Below are 19,136 nucleotides of genomic sequence, written 5' to 3' on the forward strand. Positions count from 1 at the left end.
TGCAGGTGGCTGGAGCCAATCACAGCTGTCCTCCGGGATAACACCAAATTTTTATTGGATAATGAGTAACGTAAATGGGTCGTTAGTATGGCTCTCACAGAATTACATTTTAAAATATGTGGCGATCATGGCTCTCTCAGCCAAAAAGGTTCCCAACCCCTGGTATAGAAAGTATGCCTGCCGTCTAAGAAATTGTCAATTCCATTTTAACATTAATTTACTCAGACCTAAGGCAGTAAATGAATATTGAATCTAGTTAACTTGGAAGTTTTCTATTTAAGGCAGAAAACGTTATCCAGTCTCAAAATTAATGAAGTAATGCAAACTGCCACTCTAAATGGAACACAGAGTGGTAACTTTATATTGTCTATTAGGTCTAAATTTGAGCCAGGAGCTGTTCTAGAGCTAGATAGTTCAAGAAAATGAAAAGCAAAAAATAATTTTGTGAATATTAGGTGAAAACTTGAAATACTTGTCAGTATTTAAATTGATTTTTCATTTAATAGTTTTAACTGTACCTTTTATATTTGGATTTACTAGGCGACTTTAGCAAGTATAGATGCTGAGCTTCAGAAACTTAAGGAAATGACTAACCATCAGAAAAAACGAGCTGCTGAGATGATGGCATCTTTACTGAAAGACCTGGCAGAAATAGGAATTGCTGTAGGAAATAATGATGTAAAGGTAAATGATATAACCAAATATGAAGTTTCATTTCCTGCATGTAGCTCATACTTTTGTATACTAAATTTTTTTACTAAGTTTTTTTAATCCATTAGCTAGCTCTTCCTCATTATAGTCATGTGTAATAGATGAATAGTATTATCTTTATTTTAAATAGATGAGAAAAAAAGAATGGGTATTTGAGTGGATGTATATTCAGCGAGTAGCATTTAGTTGGACTCTATGTATAGTTTCTACTGTATAAAGATTTTGCACTTAGAAATTATGTTAATGAATTGCCATACATGAAAATAAATAATTGGAACAATAATGAAGATGAGCTCAGGGAGTAAACTAATAAATGAATTGGCCTGTAGTTGCTGTAACTGTTTATAAAGAAAAAGACTACCATTGCTGATTAATTTTTAAAAATTTATTGTGAAATTTTTATTATGAAAAATAATAAAAATGAATCTAGGTTATCAGTTATGAAAATTTGGCCATACTTAGTTTCTGTATGCCTTTTTCTTTTCTATTACCTCTTTTATAGATAATAATATTGGTTGTGTTATCACTAGGCATGTGGTTAAAAAAATTTTTAGTGACAAGGTAGATTTTAAAATTTAGACCAAAAAGGTAAACTATTACTCTTAACTGTAAAACATGCATATATCAGCCTGACCAGGCAGTGGCGCAGTGGATAGAGCATCGGACTGGGATGCCGAGGACTGAGGTTTGAGACCCCGAGGTTGCCAGCTTGAGCGTGAGCTCATCTGATTTGAGCAAGGCTCACCAGCTTGGACCCAACGTTGCTGGCTCGAGCAAGGGGTTACTTGGTCTTCTGTAGCCCCACGGTCAAGGCACATATGAGAAAGCAATCAATGAACAACTGAAGTGTCACAACGATAAACTAATGATTGATGCTTCTCATCTCTCTTCGTTCCTATCTGTCTGTCCCTATCTATCCCTCTCTCTGACTCTCTCCCTGTCTCTGTAAAAAAAAAAACCATGCATATATCATGAAGGTTTTTTATATTGCATAAGTATTTATTTGGACTTTATCTTTTGATTAAAGCCTAATTATAACTACAAACTGAACAAATTTATACTTGGGTTTATGTGAGAGCACATAAGAAGCCAAGTTTAACAAGAATTGAAAATGAAATAAAGGTTTTCATCATGGAGCTTATGTTCCTTCTATTGGTTGTTATTCATAGCTCCTGTCTGTTGATGGAGGCAAGGATTCTTGAAACCTCTTTCCTTGTGTGCCATTTCTTAATATTCCCTCACCTCATTGAAAGAAAGGAAAAGTTACTGTTAAAATACTGGTTGACTTCACTTGATCTCTCTTCACCATCAGTCTGAACATACTGTCCTGTCCTTTTCATGGTAAAATAATGGGAAATGTTACAGTTATGTGGGAGTCTTTGGGGGTGGAGAAGTAGAATTATTTCATATCACTGAGCACTTGAAAGGTGTTCAAAATTTGCTTTGTAGATTTGCGGCTTCCTTTTAGAAAAATCTTTTTATTTCATGTTCAAATAATCTTAATCTAGGTGAAAAAGTGATTAAGACAGAAAATAAAGAATGGAAATGGCTTATGTTCAGTGGCAGAGTGATCAAGTACAGGCTCCCTGACTCCCAGACTGCTTTTTTCACTATATTCTTAAAGCAGTGGTAGTCAACCTGGTCCCTACTGCCCACTAGTGGGTGTTCCAGCTTTCATGGTGGGCGGTAGCGGAGCAACCAAAGTATAAATAAAAAGATTTAACTATAGTAAGTTGTTTTATAAAGATTTATTCTGCCAAACAGCGAAAATCTGACATAAAGTACTTGGTAAGTAATTATTATTATATGCTTTAACTTGCTGTAACTCTGCTTTATAAATTTTATAAAGTAAAGTTACTTCCCTACTTTATAAATCACCATTACTGTAGAACCAGCGGGCGGTTAGAAAATGTTACTACTAACAGGGATACAAAAGTAGGCAGTAGGTATAAAAAGGTTGACTACCCCTGTCTTAAAGCCTTTTGAAAGCAGGTCCTTGCAGATAGATTTCTTTTAAAAATCTATAAATCCCCAGTGTTTTTTGTCATTTGCACATAATTTTTTTCCTGTTATCAGTTAAACCCTGCTGAGCTCCACTGAACTTGTTTTGTGTTTTTACATTATGCTTCACTCTTTATGTGTACAGTTTTATGGATTTTGACATACAGTGTCATAGAATAATTTTACCACTTTCACATCCCCTACCATCTTCTGTGCTTTACCTAGTCATCCCTCTTTCCTGAAGCTTTAACTAACATTGATCTAAAAAGATTTCAATAACATTACCTTTTCTAAAATTTTATTTGGTTGGAATCATACAGTATGTAGCATTTTCTTTCTTTCTTATTTTCTTTCTTTTTTTTTTAAGTGAGAGGAGGGGAAATAGGCAGACTCCCTCATGCGCCCTAGCTGGGATCCACTTGCAACCCCTATCTGGGGCCATGCTCAAAACAGGTATTTTAGCACTTGAGGCAGAGGCTCCATGGAGCTGTCCTCAGCGCCTGGGGTTGACATGCTTGAATCAGTAGAGCCATGGCTGTGGGAGGGGGAGAGAGAGGAGAAAGCGGGGAAGGAGGAGAAGGAGATAGTTCACTTCTCCTGTGTGGTCTGACTGGGAATCTAACGTGGGACTTCCACATGCCAGGCCGATGCTCTATTGCTGAGCCAATGGCCAGGGCTTATATATAGCCTCTTCAAACTGGCCTTTTTTCACTTAGCCATGTGCAATTAAGGTTCTTTCAGGTCTTTTTGTGGCTTGATAGCTCATTTTTTAATCACTGAAAAGAAGTCTGTGGTATGGATGTACTGATTTGTTTATACATTCACCTATTGGAGGGACACCTTGGTTACTTTCAGTTTTTGGCATTTATAAATCTTCTATAAACATTCATGTGCAACATTTTCTGTGAACAAAGGTTTTCAATTCAATTGCGTAAAAGTACCTACAAGTATGATTGTATGTTAAGGCTATATTAGCTGTGTAAGAAACTCCCAAAGTGACTCTATCGGTTTGCATTGCCACCATCATTGAGTGAGACTCCTGTTAATTCACATTCTTACCAGTATTTGGTGTCATTAATTTTTTTGGTTTTAACTCATTCTGATAGATGCATAGTGTTATCTCGTTGTTGTTTGTCCTTTCATTCTCTTGACAGTGTCATTTGCAAAGCAGAAGTTTTAACAAAGTTCAACTTACTAAGTTTTTCTTTCATGGATTATATTTTTGGTGTTATGTCTAAAAACTCTTCTCCAAACAAGGTCACCCAGATATCCTCTTCTAGAAGTTTTTTAGTTTTATATTTACATTTAGGTCTATGATCTATTTGGAGTTAATTTTTCTGAAAGGTACAAAGTCTGTTAGAATTCATTGTTTTACATAGATGGCCACTTGTTCTAGTAAATTTGTTGAAAAGACTATTCTTTCTCCCATTGAATTATCTTTGTCCCTTTTTCAGAAATTGAGTATATTTGTGTGCATGTATTCCTGGGCTCTAGTCTGTTTCAGTGACTTGTTTGTCTATTCTTTTGCCTTTATCACATCAGTTTGATTACTGTAGCTTTATAGTAAATCTTGTAGTTGGGTAGTGATAGCATTCCAACTTTGCTGTTCTTTGTATTGGCTGTTCAGAATCTTTTGACTTTCTTATAAACTTCAGAATCAGTTTGTTGATATTCACAAAATATCTTGCTGGAATTTTGGTTGAGATTATATTAAATACATAGATCAAGTTGGAAAGGAGTGATAATTTTAACATGATTTCTACCCATGAATGTGGAATATCACCATCTGTTTAGTTCTTTGATTTCTTTTTTTTTCCTTTTTTCTTTTTTAGTTCTTTGATTTCTTTTGTCAGTGTTTTATATTTTATAGTTTCCTCATACAAATCTTAATAGGTATTATGTTACATTTATACCTAAGTGTTTCTATTTTCTTTTTGGTGCTAATGTAAATGGTACTGTGTTTTTAATTTCAAATTTCATTTGTTATTGCTGGTATACTATAGAAAAGTAATTCACTTTAGTACGTTAAGCTCATATTCTGCCACGTTACTATGATGGCTTATTAGTTCCTGGAATTTCTTTAATAAACATGTCATCTATAAATAAAGACAGTTTTATTTTTTTTCTTCTCAAGCTCCGCTTAACTTTCGCACTCAATATTATACTGGAATTTTATAGTCAAACCTGTGAAATTATGGAATGTACAGTAACTACAATTTCTTTTTGGTGAGCTTTAAAAGTCACCCTTTCTGTGCCACCTGAGCATCCTCGTCTGTTCAGTTTTAAACTGGGAGTCACACGTGATTGACAATAAGAGTTACTGAAAAGGACCTGTGAAGGAGAAATCCAGATACTGAAAGAGGCAGAGTTCATCAGGGGTTTTGTTTGTTTTTAGGTGTGCGTTCTTTTTTCCATTGCAGGCGTGTATTAGCATGAAGTTTAGAGAGGAAGGCAAAAATTGAGCTCTATATTATATTATTTACCCTTTATTAAAATAAAACAATATTTAATAAACTTCCAGACTTCCTATGAATATTGGGTAATATTAAAATACATTTAATTTTGTTCTAAGGTTTGAGTCTAATGTAGTAAATACACACTGGACATTGTGTCCTTTTTTTTCCTCCACTGTGCTCTCACAGCAGCCTGAGGGGACCGGCATGATAGATGAAGAGTTCACTGTTGCACGGCTCTACATTAGCAAAATGAAGTCAGAAGTGAAAACGATGGTCAAACGCTGCAAACAACTAGAAAGCACACAGACGGAGAGCAACCAGAAAATGGAAGAGAATGAGAAGGAGTTAGCAGCATGCCAGCTCCGCATCTCTCAAGTATGTATTAACAAACAAAGGTTGTTTTTTTGAACAGCTATATGTAAATTTTACTTATTGTAAAAGTTTTAAGTAAAATGAACTTATGTAGATTATTTTTGAGTAACAAATAAAAAAGTTAATTTGATCAGTTTTTCCTAGTCTAGCTGCATATAGTAACATGAATAATTTAACTGGGTTATGTTTGCTAACATGTATAGGTTAAGTATACAGGTTTACTAGAAGATTGTACTGATGTGACTTTTGAAGAATCTGAGGAATTGTAGGGTGGAAAGAACTGCAGGGCCAGTTTTCTAGCTTTGCCAAGTAAATTGATGAGGCCATTCACCAAGATAGAAATTGTAGATGGAGGGAAGAGGGTCATGTCATGGAGGAAACAATAAGAATATCTCATTTTTTCAGCCTTCATTGCCTTTGTTTGCAAATTTTACTAGCTATGTAGATGAACACTTCATTTTTAAATTGTTTTTCATTGTAAATTTGGCCCTTGAACATATTAGGTTTAAGTACCCTTAAGTGTATATTATATGTTAATATACACTGATAAAACTTATTTTCAAATATTCTTAATAAGAAAGTTATGTGCGTGAGATTTTTTTCCCACTTCATATCAGTACGTTTTCCCCAAAAGCATGAAGCCAAAATTAAGTCATTGACTGAATACCTTCAAAACGTGGAGCAGAAGAAAAGACAGCTTGAGGAGTCTGTTGATTCCCTCAGTGAAGAACTCGTCCAGCTTCGAGCTCAAGGTACTAACTTGTAATTGTTAATAAGTCCTATCCATATTAATTTTTTTCCCTATGTAGTATAATTATAGTAAATTTGCACTGATAGAGAAGAGTAGGAATCTGGATAACTTGGAATAGTAAACAAATAATACGTTTTAATATAGTCTGAAATAATTTTGAAGTAGTGTTTGAATGTGGACATAGCCAATCTGGGAATTTCCCATAAAATTATGAAGTTATACAAATATATGAGGTTGACACACACAAACCTTGACATAGGAACTTACAAAGATGTCTCATTTTCTCGTTTACTTACCATGCCTTAACCCATTTGCTTTGGCATTAGGTGAAGACAAGAAATGAAACGATAATATCAACATAAGAGATTTAAATAAAAAATTATTAGTAAATATGTTGTTAAACATCGCAAGATTTTATTGTGTGGCATTTGGATAGTTTAAATCAGGAACTGAAAGGCACATATCCCTCATAAAACCCATTTTCTCCTTGGTGTGTATAAGGAACTTTCAGGTTTATTTCTTCTCATTTTCTCACCCTATCCAAACAGAGAAAGTGCATGAAATGGAAAAGGAGCACTTAAATAAGGTTCAGTCTGCAAATGAAGTTAAGGCAAGTGTGAAGTAATTGTATTCTTTTGGCTGATTTTATCCATCATTATTAATCTTTTATTAGTCTGAATTAATGTCCTTTTTCTTCAATAATTTTAGCAAGCTGTTGAGCAACAGATCCAAAGCCACAGAGAAACTCATCAAAAACAAATTAGTAGTTTGAGAGATGAAGTTGAGGCAAAAGAAAAACTTATTACTGATCTTCAAGAGTAAGTATACTTTTCTTTCCTCTAAATATTGAAAACTTGTCACACCGACAATGAACTGCCCAGAGATGAGATGCTCCAGGTGGCCAAGGGGAAGCAACAGCCCTGGTCCTCAGACCAAAGCACTGACTCCCCATCCCCAGCCTTACTCAGATATTTATTAGCCAGTTAAAAAAAACTCAAGGAAACAGACAAAAGTTGTTTTCAGTGGGTAAAGGACAAAGAACATGCTGACTTCTAATCTCTGTTCTGAGAGTCTAGCTATTTATGTTATTGAATCTTATCCTGCTGTTTTGCTATTTCCAGCACAGGGTCAGAGGCCATGGACTCTTGTCCATTCAGAGCCTTTGCCCTAAGGCGCCTCTCTGTCTCTTATTGTTTACCCCAACTGCATGTTTTCATAGCATATTTCTACACTAACTCAGAAAGATTGACTATTTAGACAAGGAAATTATAATTTTTGACTTGAAAAATAATTTTTTTCATTTGTTAGTACAACTTCTGAGTTCCTGGGAACTTTTTTTTTTTTTTTTTTGCACAGAGAGTCAGAGAGAGGGACAGACAGACAGGAATGGAGAGAGATGAGAAGCATTAGTTTTTCGATGCAACACCTTAGTTGTTCATTGACTGCTTTCTCATATCTGCCTTGACCATGGGGCTACAGCAGACCGAGTAACCCCTTGCTCGAGCCAAGGACCTTGGGTCCAAGCTGGTGAGCTTTGCTCAAACCAGATGAGACCACGCTCAAGCTGGTGACCCTCAGGGTCTTGAACCTGGGTCTTCCGCATCCCAGTCCGACACTCTATCCACTGCGCCACTGCCCAGTCATGCATATTTTTGGGAACTTTTGATGTAACTATTCAGTGAAGAAAAGAAAACCCAACGTCAGCCAGTAGTGTAAATAGAAACCACAATTTCCTTAACCATTTCCTTTCTTTTAAAAAAATCTTAACTGAAGGCCCTGGCCGGTTGGCTCAGCGGTAGAGCGTCGGCCTAGCGTGTGGAAGACCCGGGTTCGATTCCCGGCCAGGGCACACAGGAGAAGCGCCCATTTGCTTCTCCACCCCTCCGCCGCGCTTTCCTCTCTGTCTCTCTCTTCCCCTCCCGCAACCAAGGCTCCATTGGAGCAAAAATGGCCCGGGTGCTGGGGATGGCTCTGTGGCCTCTGCCTCAGGCGCTAGAGTGGCTCTGGTCGCAACATGGTGACGCCCAGGATGGGCAGAGCATCGCCCCCTGGTGGGCAGAGCGTAGCCCCATGGTGGGCGTGCTGGGTGGATCCCAGTCGGGCGCATGCGGGAGTCTGTCTGACTGTCTCTCCCTGTTTCCAGCTTCAGAAAAATGAAAAAAAAAAAAAACAATTAAAAAAAAAATCTTAACTGACAATAACCTTATTGGACACTGTGGGCTTAAAAAATTTTTTTTAAATAGAAGTCTTCTTCATTTATCAAGAAGACATTTTTCCCACTTTTATAAATGTATGCATTTAATAGCACATAATTTATGGAAGTTGGAGGTCTGCATCTAAATCATAATTTGAGTAGGATCATGAGAAGCATCAGAAAAAATGAAGACAAAGCTTGGATGTGGATGTTATTATTGATATGTATGGATTTAGGGACAAGGATTTGGGGAGATGAACAATAAAAAAGAACAAAATCGCCCTGGCCAGTTGGCTCGGCGGTAGAGAGTTGGCCTGGCATGCAGGAGTCCCGGGTTCGATTCCTGGCCAGGGCACACAGGGGAAGCACCCATCTGCTTCTCCACCTCTCCCCCTCTCCTTCCTCTCTGTCTCTCTCTTCCCTTCCTTTCCCGCAGCCAAGGCACCATTGGCGCAGGGTTTGCCCGGGCACTGAGGATGGCTCTGTGGCCTCTGCCTCAGGCGCTAGAATGGCTCCGATTGCGGCAGAGCGACGCCCCAGGATGGGCAGAGCATCACCCCCCTGGTGGGCATGCCGGGTGGATCCCGGTCGGGCACATGTGGGAGTCTGTCTGACTGTCTCCCAGTTTCCAACTTCAGATAAATTAAAAAAAAAAAATCATGGTTTTAAACCAAAATATGAAAAGCATTATATAGCTGAAAGTAGCCAGGTACTCTTACTCCCTCTGTGGTAGATGAGATCACAGGGCGCCTTGGTTGTTTGAATGGTGAGATTATAGAATAAGAGTATGAAAAGTTTTAATGACAACATTCAGAAAACAGGTGTTGATTTTTTTTCTTTTTTCAGCCAAAACCAGAAAATGATGTTAGAGCAGGAACGTCTGAGAGTAGAACATGAGAAGTTGAAAGCTACAGATCAGGAAAAGAGCAGAAAACTACATGAACTCACGTGAGTAAATGTTTCAATTCAAGTTTAAGATTAATTAGAGTGTTGTAGACATTACTATTGGGTATATCCAGTGGATATATTTTTCACTTTGCATAGGACAAAGAGTGTTTTTCTTACTGTCTTCAGTGTTTGATTTATACCTAAAAACCTACAATGTATTCTTGTACTTTAGTGAAAGCAAGGTCTTGTATTTCAGTGGAGGTCAAGATTCAGATTTCTGTTTTGTCGACCTGCTTGCTATTTCTGTGCCACCATTTTACTTTAAGATTGATCTGTCATAAAAACCGAATTTTTGTCCCAATTGATCTTGCACAAAGGAATATTGTTTTAACCTTGTTTTTTGAACAAGAGGTTTTTCACTGTTTACTTTTTCTAATTTATTAAGAGTCAATGCTCAGTTTTCTAGAAGCTGAGCAGATAGATAGAAAACTCATAATTTTCACATACCTTGGAATTTACAAGATAATTTGTAAATGAGCTGCTGTTAGAACGGTAACATTAGCAGGACCTGCTCAAGAATTGATTTTATTAATAGTCAGCGGAATCTCAGCCATAATTTATTTATATTAATTTTAAGTACAGTGTGTAGAATATTTTAATTTCAATAATTCATAAACTGTACCAATTAATCAGAATTATTTTGGGCAAAAGCAGTATGCTGTGTGTGACATAGAAATATAAGTAAGAACCACTTCTTGCTCTTTTGATTCTGCCACATTTTAATTTTTTATTTTTATTTTATTTTTTTTTACAGAGACAGAGTCAGAGAGAGAGAGAGAGATAGGGACAGACAGGAACGAAGAGAGATGAGAAGCATCAATCATTAGTTTTTTGTTGCGACACCTTAGTTGTTCATTGATTGCTTTCTCATATCTGCCTTGACCATGGGGCTACAGCAGACTGAGTAACCCCTTGCTTGAGCCAGCGACCTTGAGTCAAAGCTGGTGATCTTTGCTCAAACCAGATGAGCCCGCATTCAAGCTGGCGACCTCGGGGTCTCGAACCTGGGTCCTCCGCATCCCATTCCGACACTCTATCCACTGTGCCACCGCCTGGTCAGGCCTGCCACGTTTTAATTTATCTCTTCTATTGCTGTATAGGAGAATTTTCTTCTAATAATGACTTTAGAAGGTCTTGTAGGCATTATAAAAATATCTTTGTAAGATACAACATGAATAAAGTTTCTTTCATTTATTTGAATTCAAGAATACTTTTATATAAGTGTTTGTTTCAATTCTTGTACTAAATAAAACTAGAATTTTATGGACTTTTAAGTTGAAAACCTTACATGCATATTCTTCCCCTGTCTAGGGTTATGCAAGATAGACGAGAACAAGCAAGACAAGACTTGAAGGGTTTGGAAGAGACAGTGGTAAGAAAAACTTGAAAATAAATAGGATTGGAGAATGTTTAATGGTATTTCCCCTGGGTTATACTAAATATGAAGTCTGAACTCTAAAAAAACCTGCTGTTCTTATTTCAAGGCAAAAGAACTTCAGACTCTACACAACCTGCGGAAGCTTTTTGTTCAGGACCTAGCCACCAGAGTAAAAAAAAGGTAATTAAATTCTTCTGAGTGTGGGTATTGGTATATAAATGGTACCTACATAGGTGAGTAATTCTTTGCATGCATAAGTGAAATAATTTTATGTTGTCATAACAATTTTTGTTTAGTGAAGATTAAGTGTTTTGGGTTTGTTTGTTTTGTTTAGCTTTAAATTTGTTCATAGCATCCATCACCCTTTTTTTTTTTTTATCACCCTTCTTTACTTAAAGTGCAGAGATTGATTCTGATGACACCGGAGGCAGTGCCGCTCAGAAACAGAAAATCTCCTTTCTTGAAAATAATCTTGAACAACTCACTAAAGTGCATAAACAGGTAATAAAGACTATGTTTTGTGGTAGCTGCAAAACTGTAAGAATGAAAAAACTGAAGAGCGGCAGTATTTTGAATTTTTATTATTTTCTCCTTTTTTTTCCCTTTTTTGCATTTTTCCGAAGCTGGAAACGGGGAGAGTCAGACAGACTCCCGCATGCGCCCAACCGGATCCACTTGGCATGCCCACCAGGGGGTGATGCTCTGCCCCTTTGGGGCGTCGCTCTGTTGCATCCAGAGCCATTCTAGCGCCTGAGGCAGAAGCCATGGAGCCATCCTCAGCACCCGGGCTATCTTTGCTCCAGTGGAGCCTCGGCTGCAGGAGGGGAAGAGGAAGACAGAGAGGAAGGAGAGGGGGAGGGGTGGAGAAGCAGACGGGTGCCTCTCCTGTGTGCCCTGGCCGGGAATTGAACCCGGGACTCCTGCACGCCAGGCTGACGCTCTACCACTGAGCCAACCGGCCAGGGCGAATTTTCTTATTTTATCAAGCCATTCCCTTATTTTTTCAGGAATGTATGTAAAAAAACAACTAGCAATTTTTAGGGAAGTTAATATTTTTAACAACCCTTTATCAAAAGAGGCCAATGAAAATATTTTTGGAATTTTAGGTCAGTTTTCTTAATTTATTCATGATAGTTAAAATTTTCTGATAAATAAGTTTCTGCAGCTGAAATGCAATTTTTCTTTGTCCTTTTATATTTAATGGCCCAAGCAGGAAATACATTAATATGAAGCAGTTTGTATTTTTAAAAAAGTAATGCTGGCCCTGGCCGGTTGGCTCAGTGGTAGAGCGTCAGCCTGGCGTGCAGAAGTCCCGGGTTCGATTCCCGGCCAGGGCACACAGGAGAAGCGCCCATCTGCTGCTCCACCCCTCCCCCTCTCCTTCCTCTCTATCTCTCTCTTCCCCTCCCGCAGCCGAGGCTCCATTGGAGCAAAAATGTCCCGGGCGCTGGGGATGGCTCCTTGGCCTCTGCCCCAGGTGCTAGAGTGGCTCTGGTCGCGACAGAGCGACCCCCCGGAGGGGCAGAGCATCGCCCCCTGGTGGGCGTGCCGGGTGGATCCCGGTCGGGCGCATGCGGGAGTCTGTCTGACTGTCTCTCCCCATTTCCAGCTTCAGGGAAAAAAAAGAAAAAGAAAATAATGCTTACCATGTCTTATTTTTAATTATGACTTCATAAGTGATTTAATTACTTAAAAGAATTATTTTTTAGCACACTAAATTGTATATCTTCATTATTGTTAACCGGGTATTTACACTAGGTGTTTGCACTAGAGTAAGGTTAAAGAAATGTTAGTCTTTTTTGTTTTCAGTTCTGTTATTAAGGGGCTTGCTAAATTTATGGGTCTGAAAGGATGTTCATTTCCACCAGATTAGTATCTTCCTGAAGAGACCTAACACTGTATTGTCATTGATTAGTAGGGGAAAGAACCCCCTCAAAAAATTTAAATGAAATTCTATCTTCATAAGAAATATGTGTATATTATATGTATGGGTATATGTATTTCTTGCTTGTTGCTGCCTAAATTAAGTTAGGTAATTGAAAACCTTACTATAAAATGTAGTCCTGCCTGACCGGGTGGTGGCGCAGTGGTTAGAGCGTCGGACTGGGATGCTGAAGACCCAGGTTCGAGACCCTGAGGTCGCCAGCTTGAGCCCAAGGTCGCTGGCTCCAGCAAGGGGTTACTTGGTCTGCTGAGGGCCCGCGGTCAGGCATGTATGGGAGAGCAGTCAATGAACAATTAAGGTGTCACAATGCACAACGAAAGGCTGATGATTGATGCCTCTCATCTCTCCGTTCCTGTCTATCCCTCTCTCTGACTCTTTGTCTTTGTAAAAAAAAAAAAAAAAAGTAGTCCTTTTCTAGAGACATTATGAACTATGCCTACTTTCTCAAAGTATCTTGTTAAAGGTAGAATCCTGCTTTTCTTTATGTACCTTTAGTTGGTACGTGATAATGCAGATCTTCGCTGTGAACTTCCTAAGTTGGAGAAGCGGTTGAGAGCTACAGCTGAGAGAGTGAAAGCTCTGGAGTCCGCGCTGAAAGAGGCCAAAGAAAACGCATCTCGTGACCGCAGACGCTATCAGCAAGAAGTAGACCGCATAAAGGAGGCTGTCAGGTCAAAGAACATGGCCAGGAGAGGACACTCTGCACAGATTGGTTAGTAGAGCACATGAAAACCTTTAAACCTTACTTGGTTAGAATGTTTCCATTTACTTGACAATATAATCTGATTAGCTGTGTGCTGTAATGATGGTATTTGTCTGTTTTTATTTTTTAGCTTTCCAAAAAGGGACATTGTTGGGAAAGCAGCACAAAATTGAGGAATAACTACATTAAGAGTCTAAGAACTAGATAAGCATGGGACAATAGCCAAGGATAGGAGATAAAAACTATATTAAGTAATGTTATTAAAGCAGAAAGAATTGCAAGAAAATAAGTCAGCATTATTTCACGCTTCAGAATAATCACTGATGAAGGTTAAGATGTTTTTAAAAAGCTGATGATTGTGGAGGTCGTGGAGAAAAAGGATGTGACTGAAAAGAGAAATTGAATGAGAAGGCAGAGAAAAACAAAACACTTAAGAATTTGTTGTAAATAAAGAGAAGAGACCTAAAAAGCTTTTAACAGTTATTTGTTAAGATTTATTCTAAAGTCAGTTTTTGTTTTTTGTATTAGCTAAACCTATTCGTCCTGGGCAACATCCAGCAGCTTCTCCAACCCATCCAAGTGCAGTTCGTGGAGGGGGAGCATTGACTCTGAACAGCCAGCCAGTGGCAGTACGAGGTGGAGGAAGCAAACAAGTGTAGGCATTACATGTTATCCACAGGTTTGTCACTTATGTCTGACTTCTGAATTATAGGTATAAATGGAAATGTTCAACCTTTGGTCATTATATACTTTTTTGGATTCTCATGTTAGTGTCATGATTTTTTTTTAAGCGAGAGAGAGAAGGACAGACAGGAAGGGAATGAGATGAGAAGCATCAGTTCATAGTTGCAGCACCTTAGTTGTTCATTGATTGCTTTCTCATTTGTGCCTTGACTGGGGAGCTCCAGCCAAGCCAGTAACCCCTTGTGTAAGCCAGCAACCATGGAGTCATTCATGTATATGATCCCACGCTTAAGCTGATGAGTCCGCACTCAAACCGGCAACCTTGGGGTTTCGAACCTGGGTCCTCAGCATCCTAGGCCGGTGCTCTATCCATGGTCAGGCATGATTTTCTTAACGTACATAATTATAAAAGTAACGGCACAATTTCTTCTAGTCTTTTTTCATAATTTACATAGATTTATTCAAAGTTATATTCTTAACCTAACAATGGATCATTTAAAAAAGATACCGCTGTTCTGTGTAATAGATATACCATGGTTTATCACTGTTTCCTTGTATGGGACATGTAATTAAATGTTAATTTTTTTCCATATTTGAAATTTCTGCACGTGAAATTTGAAATGTGAAAATCTTTTTATACCCTCTCACCTTTTAGTTTTTTTCAGATGAATCCCAAAAGTTGAATTGCAAGAAAGTGAACCTTTTTCAGGCTCTTAAAAGATTGTGCCAAGTTGCATTTTAGACAAAGACATTGTCCATTTTGTTGGATTTTTGCCAGCATTGAGTTTTAATAGTTTTTAAGCTTCTGATATAATAAGCCAACATAAGGATTTCATTGGTTTATTAATGAAGTTGAATTTTTTTCCATATATTATTGGCCCACATATGAGTTATTTGTGGTCCTTTCCAAACAGATGTATGAGTTCTCGTATATTTATTTGCTTGGTTTTTAACTATATAAATAATATCTATTTCTTGCAGGGTATTAAAAACTATCACAAAATAGACATAAATATCATCTAAGATACCACTAGATATATTGTGTGTATCATTTTTTTGTTTTTGTTTTAATTCATTGGAATAACATGATTCGCTAAACCATACAGATTTTAAGTGTACAGCTTGTTATAACACCGACAACACACCACAGCTCACACCCTCTGCCCCAAGCAAAGCGTCTTTGCTTGGGTTCTTATTTTTCTCCAGTTTGCCCTTTTCCTCTTACTTCTACCTCCCTCCCTCCTCCCCCTGGCTATTGCCACCCTCTGTGTTATGTATATGTGGTTTTGGCTAATTGTTGCACCTTCTTTCATCCAGTCTCTCACTTCCCTCCCCTATTGTTTATATCTTTGTAGAGCTTTATTTACATACGTTTTAAACTGTTGATAAAGGTTCTGATAACATACTACTCCTATATGTGCAACGCCACTTTATAGCCTGCTTCTTTATTTCAGTAATATATTCTGAACATTTTTTCTACAATCTAATTAGTTAATAGCTGCCTAATATATTATCATATGGCAAGAACTCAGATTTTAATGATTTAGGAAGACCTAGGTGTGTAGGTATTTTGGAAACTAAAAATACTAGGTAATTATGGTGCTTGTTCCTGATACATTCTAAAATCACTTTACTTTAATCTTTCTTGGTTTTACTTTGGCATTTTATGTAACGTTGGCTCTTAGTTTGAGTGGAGAATTAAGCAATATTCTGAAGGATAATATAATTTTTTGTCCACGCAGTAATAGTCAAGTGAAAAGAGTAAGGACTTGAAAAGTTCTGAGTTTGAATCCTAACTTTTCTACTTTCATGAATGAACTTCAGCAAGTTACTTTTTTTTAGTGATTTCTCATTTTGACTCCTTATAAAATTCTTTAGTGTAAAAATGAATTATGTATTCATGATTTGTTTAATGTATCTCTAAAACATTTTTCTTAATAGCTACATTATTATTAACAAAATATTGTTAAAGAACTAAAACATTTTAATGCATTCTAATTAATACCAACATATATTCAGACTTCCATTTTCTCAAGTCCTTAGAGTGCTGATGTGTCTAAACCAATGATTTTCAACCTTTTTCATCTCACAGCACACATAAACTAATTGCTAAAATTCTGCAGCACACCAAAAAATATACTTTTTGCTGATCTGACAAAAAAATATAGTTTTGACTCATTTACACCAGATGACTATTGTGTGGCTGTTGTCATTATTTTATTTGACAGTCTAAGGGGAAAAGAGATCAGTGCCTTTGACCAAATTGTCAGCTAGTACATGTTTTAAAAGTTCTTGGCAGCACACTGTTTGGAAACCACTGCTCTAAACCACTGGTCTAAATTAGGGCTCCTGTTGATATTTGGTTAAATCCCTGAAGTCTCTTTTAATCTAGAAGCATCCCTTTTTAATGACATTGACTTACTGAAGAGACTGGCTGGTTATTTTGGCCAAATGCCACCTTCTGGATATGTTTCATTATTTTATGTGTAGTTGCCTTGTTCTGCTATTCTCTATATTACAAGCGTTTATTAGACTCAGTGCAAACCTTTTTAACAAGACTGCATGATAGGTAATATGTGCTTAATATGTTATTAGTAGACACAATATCAGCTAGTTTTTCTGCCAGTTAGGGATGACTTCTGTTTTCCCTCTTTGGAAAATAGGAAGTTCTCACTAACACTATTTGTATAGATTCCTTGACTTTAAGCAAAACAGTAAGACCCATTTTAACACTGGCTGATTGATATAAACCAGTGGTAATCAACCTGGTCCCTACCGCTCACTAGTGGGGTGTTCCAGCTTTCATGGTGGGCTGTAGCGGAGCAACCAAAGTATAAATAAAAAGATAGATTTAACTAATGTAAGTTGTTTTATAAAGACTTATTTTGCCAAACTTAGCGAAAATCCGACATAAAGTACTAGGTAAGTAATTATTGTTATATGCTTTAACTTGCTGTAACTCTGCTTTATAAATTTTATAAAGTAAAGTTACTTCCCTACTTTATAAATCACCATTACTGTGGAACCGGTTGACAGTTAGAAAATTGTACTACTAACATAAAAAAGTGGGCAGTAGGTATAAAAAGGCTGACTACCCCTGATATAAACAAAAATTAAAGTTCTTATGGCATCTTATCAACATTATAATGAAATAAACGATGTTGAACAAAATGATGTTATTTATGCACCTCTTTATTAGTAAAATGGAAGTCATTCTTAAGAATTACACAAGTTGCCTGACCTATGGTGGCTCAGTGGATCCAGTGTTGATCTGGAATGCTGAGGTCACGGGTTTGAAACTCTGGGCTTGCTGGGTCAAGGCATATAAAAGAAGCAACTACTATAAGTTGATACTTTCTGCTCACCCGCCCTCCCGCAAAATCAATAAATAAAATCTTTAAAAAAATAATTACACAAGTTAAAATATCATTACTGCCTGGCCTGTGGTGGCACAGTAGATAAAGCATTGATTTGGAACACTGAGGTCATCAGTTCAAAACCCTGGGCTTGCCAGTCAAGGCACATGTGATAAGCAATTAGTGAACTAAAGTGAAGCAGCTATGAGTTGATAACCTCTCACTCCCCACCCCTTTCTCTTCTCTGTAAAATCAATAAATAAATCTTTTTAAAACAATGTTATTACCTAGTACAGACCAAGTCCTTTTCAGGAAGTAGGACATAAAGCAAGGGTCTCTTTGAAGCATAAAATACAGATACAGATAAAAGTTTATCCTTTTTGGATATTGTACTCAGATTACAATTCATATGTAACCTTTGAACTCATACCTTATTTGCGTAGAATGCTGATCCCAGTGTACTCAGCTCATGAGGGAGATTGCTAACCTTGCTAACCTAGGTTTTCAAGACCTGAAGTAATTAAAAATATAAATCTACAAGTTTGTCTTATTGCTGGTCCAAAGATTGTAGTAGTTGTTTTTTTTAACTTGTACATTAGTCAGTCTTAAACCATGATTGAGGAGCATGTAATCTATTTAAGTGGTAAATTACTGGGAAAAAACTGGAGAAAATTTTAAATTATTCTTTTAATTATCAAGAAAAAACACTGGGGTTCTTTTTGAGAACAATGACAATGTAATTTTAATAATATTGATACCTTTAGTGCACGCAATTTTACATGGCTTGTCTTTTAGCTTACATAATACTTTGATAGTTGAGTCATTTGTAAGTAGTTTAACACAAGGATGCCTCCAGGTAACAGCTGCTGAAATTGTTTATTTTACTGTCACTCTCTTACCATATGTACCTTCTATGTACCCCATCCCTTCACACCTCTCTCCCCTTTTTTTTAATAGCTACCATATGTACTGCTCACAAAAATTAGGGGATATTTCAAAATGAATATGAAGCTATAAAATATCCCCTAACTTTTGTGAGCAGTATATATAACATTGCTAGTTAATAGACCTTAGCTTAACAATGTCACTGATGCCTGACCAGGTGGTGGCACAGTGGACAGAGCATCCGACTGGGATGCAGAGGACCCAGGTTCAAAACCCTGAGGTTGGTGGCTTGAGCGCAGGCTCACCAGCTTGAGCGCGGGGTCGCTGGCTTGAACATGGGATCCCATGGTCACTGGCTTGGGCCCAAAGGGGTTTGAAGCCCAACATTGCTGGCTTGAGCAAGGGGTCACTCGGTCTGCTGTAATACCCTGGTCAAGGCTCATATGAGAAAGCAATCACTGAACAACTAAGGTGCGATAACGAAGAATTGATGCTTCTCATCTCTCTCCCTTCCTGCCTCTTTGTATCTGTCCCTCTCTCTGTCACTCCCTCTATCACACACACAAAAGAAATGTCACTGACACTGTTGGCTGCTTTTCATCTGTTTTTTTTCTTTTTTAAATATAATTTATACATCAGCTTACTTTTAGTTCTCTTGGGAAAAATAAAAACAAATGAAGAACTGACCCTTTTATACTGTTTGTAAATAGCTCTACTTAAGAGGTAAATTATAGAAGAAATATTATCTTTTT

The 19,136-nt window shown here is 37.4% G+C and overlaps 1 protein-coding gene across 2 annotated transcripts in view; it reads left to right on the forward strand.

Moving 5' to 3' along the window:
- Positions 1–19,136, forward strand: part of KIF5B (kinesin family member 5B) — a 56,860-nt gene that overhangs the window by 35,188 nt on the left and 2,536 nt on the right. The window contains exons 15-25 of one of the 2 annotated variants that reach the window (XM_066387277.1): positions 541–684; positions 5,355–5,543; positions 6,175–6,292; positions 6,840–6,905; positions 7,004–7,109; positions 9,332–9,433; positions 10,745–10,805; positions 10,918–10,991; positions 11,210–11,312; positions 13,252–13,468; positions 13,988–14,138. In XM_066387277.1, the coding sequence (XP_066243374.1) occupies positions 541–684; positions 5,355–5,543; positions 6,175–6,292; positions 6,840–6,905; positions 7,004–7,109; positions 9,332–9,433; positions 10,745–10,805; positions 10,918–10,991; positions 11,210–11,312; positions 13,252–13,468; positions 13,988–14,118 (1,311 nt within the window). In that variant the 3' untranslated portion in view covers positions 14,119–14,138. Of the gene's footprint in view, positions 1–540; positions 685–5,354; positions 5,544–6,174; positions 6,293–6,839; positions 6,906–7,003; positions 7,110–9,331; positions 9,434–10,744; positions 10,806–10,917; positions 10,992–11,205; positions 11,313–13,251; positions 13,469–13,987; positions 14,139–19,136 lie in introns of those variants that run through there. The other variant, XR_010751743.1, reaches the window with a different exon arrangement.

The sequence above is a fragment of the Saccopteryx leptura genome, chromosome 5, assembly GCF_036850995.1.
Source record: "Saccopteryx leptura isolate mSacLep1 chromosome 5, mSacLep1_pri_phased_curated, whole genome shotgun sequence".
Classification (NCBI taxonomy): Eukaryota; Metazoa; Chordata; class Mammalia; order Chiroptera; family Emballonuridae; genus Saccopteryx; species Saccopteryx leptura.